The sequence below is a fragment of the Silene latifolia genome, chromosome X (genome assembly GCF_048544455.1).
Source record: "Silene latifolia isolate original U9 population chromosome X, ASM4854445v1, whole genome shotgun sequence".
Classification (NCBI taxonomy): domain Eukaryota; kingdom Viridiplantae; phylum Streptophyta; class Magnoliopsida; order Caryophyllales; family Caryophyllaceae; genus Silene; species Silene latifolia.
Genome location: NC_133537.1, coordinates 10,790,066 through 10,802,263, shown reverse-complemented (window position 1 = coordinate 10,802,263; position 12,198 = coordinate 10,790,066). Strand labels below are relative to the sequence as shown.

Below are 12,198 nucleotides of genomic sequence, written 5' to 3'. Positions count from 1 at the left end.
GGGAATGAGGGAGGGGATAAGGGTGGCGAGACAGAGAAGGGACATAGGGATGAGGGGGAGCAGAGGGGTACGGGAAGGGGGGAGAAGGGGGATTCTGATCTGTCATATGCGGTTGAGGTGGTGATGGGGGAGGGCGCAGGAAGAGGGCAAGAGGAATCTGGGACGAGTTCTGGTCAGGGAAATGATGGAGGTGGGATTTGCGGGAGTATGCGAGGTTGAAGGAGACTAGCAAAGGAGGTAGGAGAAGAAGGGGGAGCTCAGATAAGTGAGATGGGGTCGGGGCAGGCGAATTCGAAGAGAGCAAGGGAGGAGACATCGATGGGTGATGGGCAGAAGAAATTAAAACTCACAGTAGACGGGGGCGTCTTAGTACCTGAGGCGGAGGTTGACGGTGGTCAACCCCCCCGGGCCCAATGAATATCATAAGCATTAACTGTCGGGGCTTGGGCAACCCCGACACGGTAAATGCGCTCCGCGATCTAGTGCGGAGGAAAGCTCCGGCCATACTGTTCTTATATGAAACTAAATTGTGTGGTCGTGAAATGAGGCGGATTCGGGAGAAAATAAGGGTTACTTTGGGATTGAGGTTGACAGCGGTGGGAAGTCGGGGGGGGGGGGGGTTAGCTTTTCTTTGGAGGAAGGAAGTTGATTGTACTTTTGTATCTGCTTCAATTCATCACATGGATTTTAGGGTCTGTGGGGAGGAAGGGGAGTGGAGAATATCGGGGTCGGTGGTGGACCGTCATTTGTCGTGGGAGCTTCTTCGATTACTTCATTCGCAATCACAACTACCTTGGGTATGTATCGGAGATTTTAATGAAGTTCTGTTCTCAACTGAGATGAAGGGTGGGAGTCGTCCACAATGGCAGATGAACAATTTTCGAGATGCGCTAGATGACTGCGGCCTAAAGAGTGTTTCGTAGGAGGGGTACAACTTCTCCTTTGATAATGGGCAGGTTGGTGAGGCTAACAGACAAAGTATGCTAGACAGAGTGGTATGTTCAGAAGCATGGTCGGATTTATTTTCTTTTGCTCACCTTTACTATCTTGATAGAGAATGGTCGGATCATGCGCCCATTAAACTTGTTCTTAATAGAAGGGCGGTTGAGGGGAGAAGGGCACGTGAATTTAAGTTTGAGCAAATATGTGTGGGGGAAGAGGGATGTGGGGATGCGGTGGCTCGTGGTGTTGAACGGGGTAGAGGAAATTTGGTATCCATTCTCGAGGAATGCGCGAAAGAATTGAGAGCGTGGAAGGGTACAAGCATACATTAGATTGGGTGTAGCTTTGGGGGTAAATTGAAACAGCTGACTAAGCTTAATGAGGGGCCAAGATCACTAGAGAATGTGCAAAGAAGACGGAAATTGGTTGCGGAATTGGTAAAACTGAGAAGTCAAGAAGAAAATTTTTGGAGGCAACGGTCGAGGGCTTTATGGTTGAAAGATGGGGATAAGAATACAAATTTTTTTCATACGAGAGCAGGGGAACGAAAGAGGAAGAATTACATTCCTAAGTTAATTGATGATGACGGTATTGAGCGAAGTGGGGATGAGGAAATAGCGAATGTGGCTAATGTTTACTTCCAGGATTTGTTTCAGACGGCCTAACTAATTATCACGGGTGATATCTTACTTGGGATGGGTAATCGAGTCACTGATGCGATGAATGAAGGCTTACGACGAGAATATTGTCCAGAGGAGATTATTGAGGCTCTAAACCAGATGCACCCCTTGAAGGCTCCGGGGTCAGATGGTATGAACAGGTTATTTTATCAAACGTGTTGGGATTTGGTTGGTCTGAATGTCATTAGCACGGTCCTAGCTATTCTTCGAGGAGAACTATCGCCAAGAGATATCAATAAAACGAATATAGTTCTTATACCAAAGAAGAAAGCCCCCGATAAAATTCGTGAGTTCCGACGACTAGTCTATGTAACGTGCAAGCGTGTGTCTAAAGTTCTGGCGAACCACTTCAAAGCCTTTCTCGGTGACATCGTCTCAGAAAACCAAAGTGCGTTTACTCCGGGGAGAGCTATTTTGGATAATGTCTTAATCGCTTTTGAGATCTTTCACTATATGAAGAGGCACAAGAATGGCGAAGGGTTTATGGCCCTAAAGCTCGATATGGCGAAGGCGTACGATAGGGTGGTGTGGATTTTTTTGGAGCGGCTCCTCAGCACGATGAGGTTTGATAGGGCTTGGATTGGACGGGTTATGGCATGTGTTTCGACGGTTTCGTTCTTTGTTCTCATTAATGGGCATCCTTTACGCGAATTTAGACCGTCGAGAGGGTTTCGATAAGGTGATCCTCTTTCACCCTATTTGTTTATCCTTTGCGCCGAAGTGCTTTCTGGTCTGATGAGACGGGCAGTGGAACAAAATAGCCAACATGGGGTGCGAATTGCGTGTAATGCTCCCTCAATTTCGCACCTATTATTCGCAGATAACGTTTTTTCGTGAAAGCATTGTTCGAGGAAGCTGATGTTGTCTCAGATATTTTACGACGATATGAAAGTACGTCTGGGCAACTTGTAAGGCTTGACAAGACAACAGTTTCGTTTATCAAAGGAGTACCGAGACAGAAGAGGAGTAACCTTGCGACGAGGTTGGGTATCGTGGAAGTGGAGGAGCAGGCTAGATATTTGGGGTTGCCCACGGTTGTAGGACGGTCTAAGAAGGTGCTCACAGATATTTTACGCGATAAGCTTAGTAAAAGACTAAGTGGCTGGCGTGGGAAAATCTTTTCGAGGGCTGGTAAGGAAGTTCTTTTAAAAGCAGTTGCCAATTCACTCCCTACCTATGTTATGGGTATTTTCAAAATTCCCGTTAATTTTTGTGACGAACTTAGATCGTTAATTTCTCACTTCTGGTGGGGGCATGAAGAGGGGAAGAAAGGTATAAGCTGGGTGGCGTGGAGTAGGTTATGCAAACCAATGGGACTTGGGAGAATGGGATTTCAAGATTTCCTCCTCTTTAATGTCGCTCTTCATGGGAAATAGGTTTGGCGATTGCTCACGGCAACTGATAATCTTTTCACTCGGATTATGCGTGCCAAGTATTTCCCGTATGGTGATGTGATGACGGCTAATGTTGGCAACTCCCCAAGCTACACTTGGAGGGGAATTGTCGAGGCTAGGGAGGCTTTGATGAGTGGATAGAGGAGACATATTGGGGATGGGCTATCAACACGGTTTTGGTTTGATGCGTGGTTGCCAGGGACATAAACAGGGCGAGTGTTATCACCACGGGTGCAGGGACTCAAAAACATGCTTGTGGCGGATCTTTTGGAGGAAAATGGGGCGGGTTGGAATCTTGGGCTGTTATCAAATGGTTTTTTGCCTATTGACAGAGACCGTATCACCAATATTCGAGTTAGCCCTAATAGGTCGTGTGATGTTTGGTACTGGGTTGGGGAAAAAGATGGACTATACTCGGTAAGATCTGCATACCGTAGGCTGGCGGGAGAGAGAGAGGTCGTGGAGGTGGGAGGAGTGTCTGATTGGGAGAAGGAGAAGTGGTTATGGAATCGGCTCTGGAAAATCCCGGTTTGGCCCCGAGTGAAGCTCTTTTTTTGGCAGCTGTGCAGCGAAGCGTTGGCGACAAGAGCAAATATAGCGGGTGGAGTTAGAGGTGAGTGTTCTTTTTGTTCTCTTTGTAATTCATATATTGAGTCGTCTTTGCATTTGTTTCGTGACTGTGCGGTCGCTAAGATGGTATGGGAGGGTTTGGGAATGAAGGATGATGAAGGCGAGTGGGAAGGAAGGGTGCGGGATTGGGTGGAGGCCAAATGGAGAGAGCTTGGGTGTCGTGAGCACTCTCTCTTTATGGTGGGATGTTGGGCGTTATGGGAGCATCGAAATAAGGTGGTTTTGACTCGAAGGAGGTGGATCCATGGGGGTTATTCGACGGGTTACTGATGTGGTGGAGGAGATTGCAGGGGGAGGGGTTGTTATGTGTTACATCAAACCAAGATACAACTCCAGAAACAATAGAAGTAAAGAGCTAAACTAATAAGGAATCCAAAATCTCTAATGTTAGAGTCAGGTTCCCAAAAAAACTGTTCTTTTGCTGGAACTTTTACAAAGCGATTGGGATACATGGACTATAGCAGTAAAGTGCTACAGTAATTGCAATATCATACAAATTCATGGGTGTTCTAAAGATACAGTTACCGGTCACTGAAGATAGAAATTATCATGCAAATCAAACTGTAACTTAACGGGAAGTCGGAACCCAAAAACAGCCGACTATCCCTCCAAGAAACCTATTCAGCATCAAAAATAGAGGTATTTCTTAGAGATTTAAACTCTATAGAGCTATCTATCTTCTACCCGTCGTTCTTAATAACATTCAACATTAGTAGTAGCAGATTTAGACAGTGGGGCCCAGGATGGATTCTACGACTACAGAGCCACAAGTGGCTCCTTTCTTATTTGAAGGCACAAGTTAGACCATAAAGAGGCTCCTTTCCAAAGAAATATGCCTCTTAATATCAAATGGGATGGATGGAGAGAGGAACGACCACTCATGATCCTTTAGTAGAAAGGACCGTTAGATTTAAAAAATACACCCTTATATTTCAAATGTTTTGTAATTAAGTTACCCAAGGATAGTGGTTAGCATAGGACAATAAGTCAATAATTAACATTCGGCCCTGGTCAAATAGGTCGGGTTATTTGGTTGCTTTTTTTTTTAATCGTAATTATTGTATTGTGAGCTAGATCAAGTTACTGAACTGCAGTTGTACCTATTAATAATATCATTGTGCAAATGTATACAGACAATAAAGTGTAGCATATATTTAGATTTGATGAGTAAATACAAGAGTTTATACAATTCACACCAAAGTTCTTAAAGCATCACACCATTGAAACAAGAAGAGAAGATAAAAGAAAGAACAATATTGATATTACAATCCATGAAGTTGATTACTAGTTTCTTCGTTTGAGAGACGCAGCAGAGAGAATGACGAGAATCATGAAAATAAAAGCAGCAATGAAAGATGCCACCACAGCTCCGCTTACTCGCTGACAGAAACTCCCAAATTGTTGGCAAATCGCTACCCAGTTGGTCTTTGAGTTTCCCTGGTGGGCCAGATACACTATGGCAGCCGCTGCTCCTGCCCCTGCCGTTGTCAAAGCTACCATCACCTGAATTACAACAACAATATTTACTCGGTGCCTCGAGGACTCCTGCCTAAAAAGGTTATTTCTGAATGACTTTGGATGAAGTGGTTTGAAATATTACCGTGTCAAGGGCGAGGAGGAGGAACTTGATCCCAGTTGCATGAGGCCTCACTATGCTAACTAAAGAGAATGGCATGGAGAGAACCAGGTATGCACTTGCTATTGCATTCGCTGCTACGAAAAACCTGTCATTTTTATTACAACAGTTAATGTTATACTATACTCGATTATTCAATTTTCGGGTTTTGTTTAGGTTGTCGAAAAAAAGAAAAAAAAAACATACGAGAAAGCGGGAAGATCATAGTATCTAGCTCGAAACTGGAAGAACTGTGTGAAGAAGTTCAAAGTCTGATTAGTAGTTCCCATAGTAATAGCAGCAGCTAAAGCGGCGACTATCCCGGCTAGCCTTAAGATGAAGTCTAAAATAGCAAGTCCTCTTGCCAAGCCTCCTCCACCCCCAGCCATAGCACCGGCTTTCATGACCGAGAACCCTTTGTTTCCTCTTGGCTGGGTGTTTGCATCGTGAATGTTCACTGTGGCTGATTCAGACATTTCTGGTACGAGCGAGGAAGAGTTAAAAGATTAAGATGTTTGAGAAAAGAGATCAGTTGTGAATGAGATAAGATGATGTGGATTAGCAGAAGATTAAGGAATATATAGTTGTTCGAGGCATGGCGGAGTAGGTAATGGTGAAGTAGATGAACCAAAGAGGAGTTGTTTGTTATTGAGACTTACTCCATTGTCATTAATCAAGAGTGGTTTGTGCAATAATTTTGCAACTTTACAGTGTTTCAATTGACTTTTTCAATATTTTTAATTTAGTCAAAAGACTCACATTTTCTTTGGGCCTTGGATTATGATGGAATATATCAAAATCGCTCACTAAAGACCCACGAAAAAACCAAACAAAACCGTCAAAAGTTTAAAATATTTCAACCAAGTAATTACCACATAACCATTAAGAGAAGATGGGTTAGTGAATGAATATTAAAAGCCAACTTACATCAGCAGTGCCAGTAAAGGGTCTTACAAGGCCTCGTCTTTATCAGAATTGTTGGAAGTCGGCAAAGTTCCATTTACAAAGCTCCGCTCCAATGACACAAAGAAGGGTCCCAAAAGGGGAATTGAGCTTGTGTTGCCGAAGTAGCAAACCCAAATTATTCGTTATCAGAAGGCATAGACAATCATATGTGGAGACCAACAAAGTAGGAATACCTCAGCTAAGGTATTCCAAACTTCGATCCAATAATGTTCTCCTTCAATGGTCGCAGAACATGCAGTCGTCAAGATCAATCTTGAATTTCGTCATCCCGCATATAGGTTCTCGTCTTATTAGCCTCCCTCGATGGGAATTACACCAGCTTTAGCACTTAAATTTTACAGAGATTTCAATACCATAATGTTCTCCTCTAATACTCGAAATGGTTTTATTACACCTATCGATCTTGAACTCTGCCATACCGTTTATAGTTTCAGCAACACCGCCAATGCCAAATGTATCCAGCTTTGCTTCAATAATCAAAGAAGACTCATTCGGAACGACGACGATAGATTTCAACAATGCAAGTTTGGACCCAGACTTCATGGCTACCGATCTGTCTCGTGGCTGGTCGAAAAGTCTGCTCGTATAGTATTTCTTCTGGTAGCTTGTTGAATAATCATCACCGCTACAACGACCAAACAAAGTCCCGTGTAAATTTATAGGAATGTCAGGATTACCATCACTAAATAAATTCACCTCCACCCAAGCTTCAAATGCAAAGCTAAACATCTGATAGTGCACAGCGGCATAACCATCATCACCTCGAACGACTGAGCAAAAGCGCCTGTTATCCCCTTGAACGTATTGACCAACAGTACAGTCGTTCCAACCAAAACTACCCCGGCTCACTTCAAGCTTACCAACTGGATCCCTCAAATGCAAAATCAGACCAAAGGTATGGTTCCTAACAGCACGATAATTAACGTCTACAGATGCAAGACTGTTATCTGACAACCGCTCTGCACAGTTATCATCTCTATTATAGAGAGTAAAATAATCACCTCCATCATTGACTATGATGGCTCCACATAAAGCAGTAATCTTTCCAGCGATTCCGCCAACAAATACACTGAACACATCAACTTTATGGGTTCCATAATACAACGGGTTTATTTCTCTGGTTCATAAAAAACAAGGTAATAGTTAGAATTCGAGAGCACTTAAAATGGATAAAACATCCAAAACAAAAATCAATATTTGTTTAAAAATGGCAATCCTCTTCTCTGGAAGAATACAAGGGATTACATAGAGAGACCTACCTAGGGAGAATAGGGGGTTGAACATGTCGACTACCACTCGATTCCTGAACATAAAAATAATTTAGTCAGATCAAAAATTGGGTAAAGGGTTCAGAGACACAAAAGACTAATAATGAGTAACTTCAATAATAATAAAAATGAACTAAAGAATGAAAAGTTATCAATACCATCCCCATTTTCAGTGTCCGCTCGGGGTCATTGATTGATAATATTTGATCTTTATAAAGATATACATAGGCATGGTACCATTGGACTTGCACTGTAACACAAGCATATTGTGTCCGAATGTATGAAGGATGTTCAGCAAGCAAGTAAGCTGGAAATCGCAAAAAGTCATCAGCAATTTTCCCATTGGAATCCCACAATTCCAGTTTGATTGTAAGGGATGAATATGCTGGCACAGCTACCACATTTCTGGACAATGTAATGGGTGTCCCAACCACCACACGCAAAGGTCGATGTGCTGGCATGTTAAAAAGCTGCGTCTCCAACTTCTTTACATCCTCGTCAGCACTGCAATAAGCCTTGCCATTTTCGTACCCAGTGACAATGCTTCCATAAATATCGGCAGCATTACAATTCTTGTCACTGTCATCATCATTATTTTTGTCAACTGTAACCTGCACAGCACCCTGAAGTGCAAACGGGAATACAGCGTAGTATACAAAAGCAATGCCATGAGCACCTTCAACCTCACCCTTCTGAAGCCTATTATCTGAATCAGAATCCAAACTGAGCTTCCCTGCTACTAACTCTACGCCACGAAGTCGATCATATAGACGTAACTCCAATTTGGTGCTCAAAGAGGGTACCACAAAAGTCTCATTAGGACCAATTAAAGACAAGGTGCCATCTTTCCAAATGGTCTCAGAATCTTTAGGATCACGATTATAGAGATCAAAACGAGGACAAGACCCTTCCAAGACTCGAATTGAGCCGTTGATTTCACTTGGTTTACCGTCATCGAAGTAAGTAGAAATGCAAACGGAGAACACCTGAATCAAAGGTGTTGTTAAACGACCATTATAGTCATCATCCTCAACTCCGCGTAAATGATAAGGTTTGAGAAACCGCCTTGACGAACTGGCATCATCATCGCATGTATTACAAGGTCGGAGTACAGGGCTCGACAGACTGGCATCATCATCTCGACTATAACACGGTCTAACTAAAGGTCTCGAAAGACCGGCATCATCATCCTCTGTATCACGAGGTCGGACTAAAGGCCTCGACATACTGGCATCATCCACAACATGGGGTTCGATGGACGATGTTGACATATTGTCATCACAATCTAGCATAAGTTCCTGTAAGAACTTCAAAAACCTCGCACTCCGATCTATGGGGTTTAGGTCAGGTTCATATCCAACCATCTGTGTTTCATTAAATTATAAGATAAGGTTAGGCCCCAATTCTCGTAATCGCAATGCAATAATAATGTCTACGTAATTCAAAGAGAAAGATTAAACAGCTTTAATAAACTTATTCAAATATTAATGAAGAGGTGATGGATTACGAATTGTGAGAAATATGAAACAAAGTTACATACGCCCCATCTCAGTTTCAGGGTGTGTTTGGATTTGGATTGAGAGAATAGTAGGGAAAGAGAGGGGAGGGAAAGAGAGGGATTCAATTTCCTTTGTTTGGTTACAATATATGGAAGAAGGGAAATGGAAGGGAAGGGGAATGGGAGGATTTAATTTCCCTCATTTAGACCAAACTAAAATCTTTCCATCATTGACAAGATTTGGAAGGAACACTTTTTTTGACTCTCATTTCATCAACATCCTCCATCCATTCTACCATCTCCCTCTTCCTCCCCTTCCATCTCCCTCTCATCATTTGTATTATCCAAACAACCATAAATCATTTTCCCTCCCCTCCCCTACCTTTCCCTCCCCTCACTCCCCCTCCCCTTCCTTTCCCTCCTAAAATGGTATCCAAACACACCCTTATTGTTCCGTACTCCTTACTTTACCATCGAATTAACTAGAGTTGAGACCGTATTATTGTGGTAGAGACTAGCGCTGCAACTGAGCTGATCCCGTTCGAACATGCCCTCGAAATCGGCTCGGCCAAAGATCGACTGGAGGGGTGGGATTGATCAAAGTGAGCTTTAGCTGGCCCGAGCACACTAAGGCTTGGCTCTGAAGCTCATTTGAGATTGTGTTTTTTTTTTCTAATTACTTCATTTTTATCAATACTATTTACTTCAAATTACAGTATGTCATTGACTGTAACCAAAAAAAAAATTACAGTATGTCATTGATCATTTTTCTAATAAATTAATTAAAATATTAGTTTAGAAAAGTAAATAACATCTGAAGGTGTTCTTTTTATTGCAATAAAGGAACAAATAAAAACTAGTTTGAATTTTTGAATTTTACCTTAAAAATTACGTTAAAATTAAAATAATGCTCGAAAAAAATGTATTCCTACTCCCCCATATCTCGAGCTAGGCTCGTAAAATATCATATGATCCGAGCTTGAGCTTTTGTTTCAAGAGCTCAGGCTCCATTATTTACAGTATGAGCTGTGCTCAATTATAGGTGAGCTCGATTTTTACAGTATGAGCTGAGCAGTGAGCTCTGCATAGGTGAGCTCGGCTCGGCTCATAAAAATTTTGGTGCAGACCTACTTATTTCATAAACTACTTCCAGATTTGATTAATTCGATTAATTTATATAGGATAGGATGACAAAATTCAAGCAACATTAAAGAAAAATTGAGCCAGAAAATAAATAAATAAATAAAAAGAAAGAAAGCAAACAATACAAATGATAGAGAAGAAATTACCTTGATAGAAAGACGATTTGTGAGAAGGGGATATGTACTCGATTGATTTGGGAATTAGGGTTAAAGGGGTGTAATGTGCAATTGGAATTTGAGCAATTAGTAGATTATACAACTGGTTGTATGTAGTTTATGTACAACATTTTCAATGTTGTCGAATTTTGTTATAAAGTTGTCGAGCTTTACTAACAAAATTGTCGAAGTTAATCTGAAAGTTATTGAGCTTAAGAGGAATAATTATTAAACTCAATAACTTTTTAAATTAGCTCAATAACTTATAAAATAGCTCGACAACTTTGTGTAAAGAACTCAACAACTTTGAGGCGGTTGTACAATGCTAATATACAACTGGTTGTAGGATAGTATTTGTGGAATTTGAGAGGTACGTTTAAATAGTTTAGGTTTTATATTTTATATACGCGGAAGTGGTAATCAAGTATTTCACAAGTTCAATATGATGGATCAATCAATTAATACTATATATTCTATAAATCAAGGTATTTGTATGTAATTAAATAAATCTATACAAATCAATTATATTATATAGTTTTTAATCGACAATGCGGTATCCGAATATAGTGATTTTTCCTTAAAATAAGCATGCCTCACTTATGGTATTAATTACATAGTAGTATAAAGATGTTAATTATTTAACATACACAAATATAATGAATACTAGTTTGAATGCCCGTGCGTTACAACGGGGTAATAAACTTATTTATAAATGCAAAAAAATAAACGTTATAAGAGTTTAATGTTTACATTCTATGTCTAATGATTGCTTTACATATTATTAAAATATCTCTTTTCGATGTGGGAAAGCAAGCATGGAGACTTTTGACGGAAACTGACTCGCTTCTTGCCCGGCTGCTTAGGGCGAAATATTACAAAGGAAGGTCGTTTATGAAGGCAGGCTTAGGATATAATCCCAGCTACACATGGAAAGGGATATGGGAAGCCAAGGAGGTTTTGAGGAAGGGTATTTTGCGTCGTATAGGGAACGGGATGGGTACCAAAGTTTGGGGTGACCCTTGGATTCGACACTCAAATTCGGGTTATGTGCTATCTCCTAGAGTGCCGGGGGGTGAGGACCTAATGGTTGCTGATCTTATTGCTGCTGATGGTAACTCGTGGATAACGCATAAGGTACGGTCTCTCTTTTTGCCTTTCGAACAAGAGGAGATTCTTAATATGCGGTTGTGTGGAGGAAACATGGAGGACATTTGGTGTTGGAAATTTGAAAAAGATGGTATGTATTCGGTCCGCTCTGCGTATCATGCTCTTATGAATGAGGAGGGTGCTGATCAAGGGCCATCCGACTTTACTCGGAATAAATGGGTGTGGAAGGGGATATGGAGTGCGGACGTGTTGCCTCGGATCAAGGTTTTCTTCTGGCAGCTTTGCAATGAAGCGATTCCCACAAAAAGTAATATAGCAAGGCGCCTCCAAGCTTTCGATGCTATTTGTCCCGTTTGTTTGGCTGAGGTGGAGACTTGTCTCCATCTCGTCAAGGGGTGTGGTTGGGTGGGAGGGATTTGGGATGGGTTGGGGGTGGAGCCAAAGAAGGAAGTTGGGCATGAGAGGGTGAGGGAGTGGGTGGAGGACGTGTGGAGGGAGATGGGGGTCGAGGAGCGAGGGAAGTTTATGACGGGTTGTTGGGCAATTTGGGAGGCTAGAAATGGATTGGTTTTTGATGGGAAGCTGACGAATATAGAGAAGACGAGGAGGAGGGTGGAGGAGTTGTTAATGGAGATGGAGGCAGGGGCAGCTGGGAGGATTAGAGGGACGATGGGGGGTGGAAGAGGAGGGCACGATAAGAAGGGTGAGGGGAGTAGGAGGACAGAAAGGGAGAGGACGGATAGAAGTTTGGAGGAGGGTTGGGTGCGTGTTATGTGTGATGCGGGGGTCAAGGAGGGATG

General features: G+C 42.1%; 3 protein-coding genes across 3 annotated transcripts; 1 reads left to right on the top strand and 2 right to left on the bottom strand.

The window, feature by feature from the left end:
• Positions 1–270: 270 nt before the first annotated feature.
• LOC141616854 (uncharacterized) lies at positions 271–1,607 on the top strand. Its single transcript, XM_074434014.1, has 3 exons — positions 271–384; positions 957–1,211; positions 1,308–1,607. Exons 1-3 carry the CDS (start codon positions 271–273, stop codon positions 1,605–1,607), a joined length of 669 nt encoding a protein of 222 aa, XP_074290115.1.
• A 3,323-nt stretch (positions 1,608–4,930) lies between these two features.
• LOC141616853 (casparian strip membrane protein 3-like) lies at positions 4,931–5,737 on the bottom strand. The gene is made up of 3 exons (XM_074434013.1): positions 5,469–5,737; positions 5,247–5,370; positions 4,931–5,149 (listed from the first exon to the last, which is right to left on the bottom strand). Exons 1-3 carry the CDS (start codon positions 5,735–5,737, stop codon positions 4,931–4,933), a joined length of 612 nt encoding a protein of 203 aa, XP_074290114.1.
• LOC141622833 (uncharacterized) lies at positions 5,256–10,375 on the bottom strand. Its single transcript, XM_074438852.1, has 5 exons — positions 10,283–10,375; positions 7,654–8,859; positions 7,487–7,530; positions 6,189–7,344; positions 5,256–5,370 (listed from the first exon to the last, which is right to left on the bottom strand). The coding sequence occupies exons 2-4, from the start codon at positions 8,857–8,859 to the stop codon at positions 6,549–6,551; spliced, it is 2,046 nt and encodes a 681-aa protein (XP_074294953.1). The 5' UTR covers positions 10,283–10,375; the 3' UTR covers positions 5,256–5,370; positions 6,189–6,548.
• Positions 10,376–12,198: the final 1,823 nt, after the last annotated feature.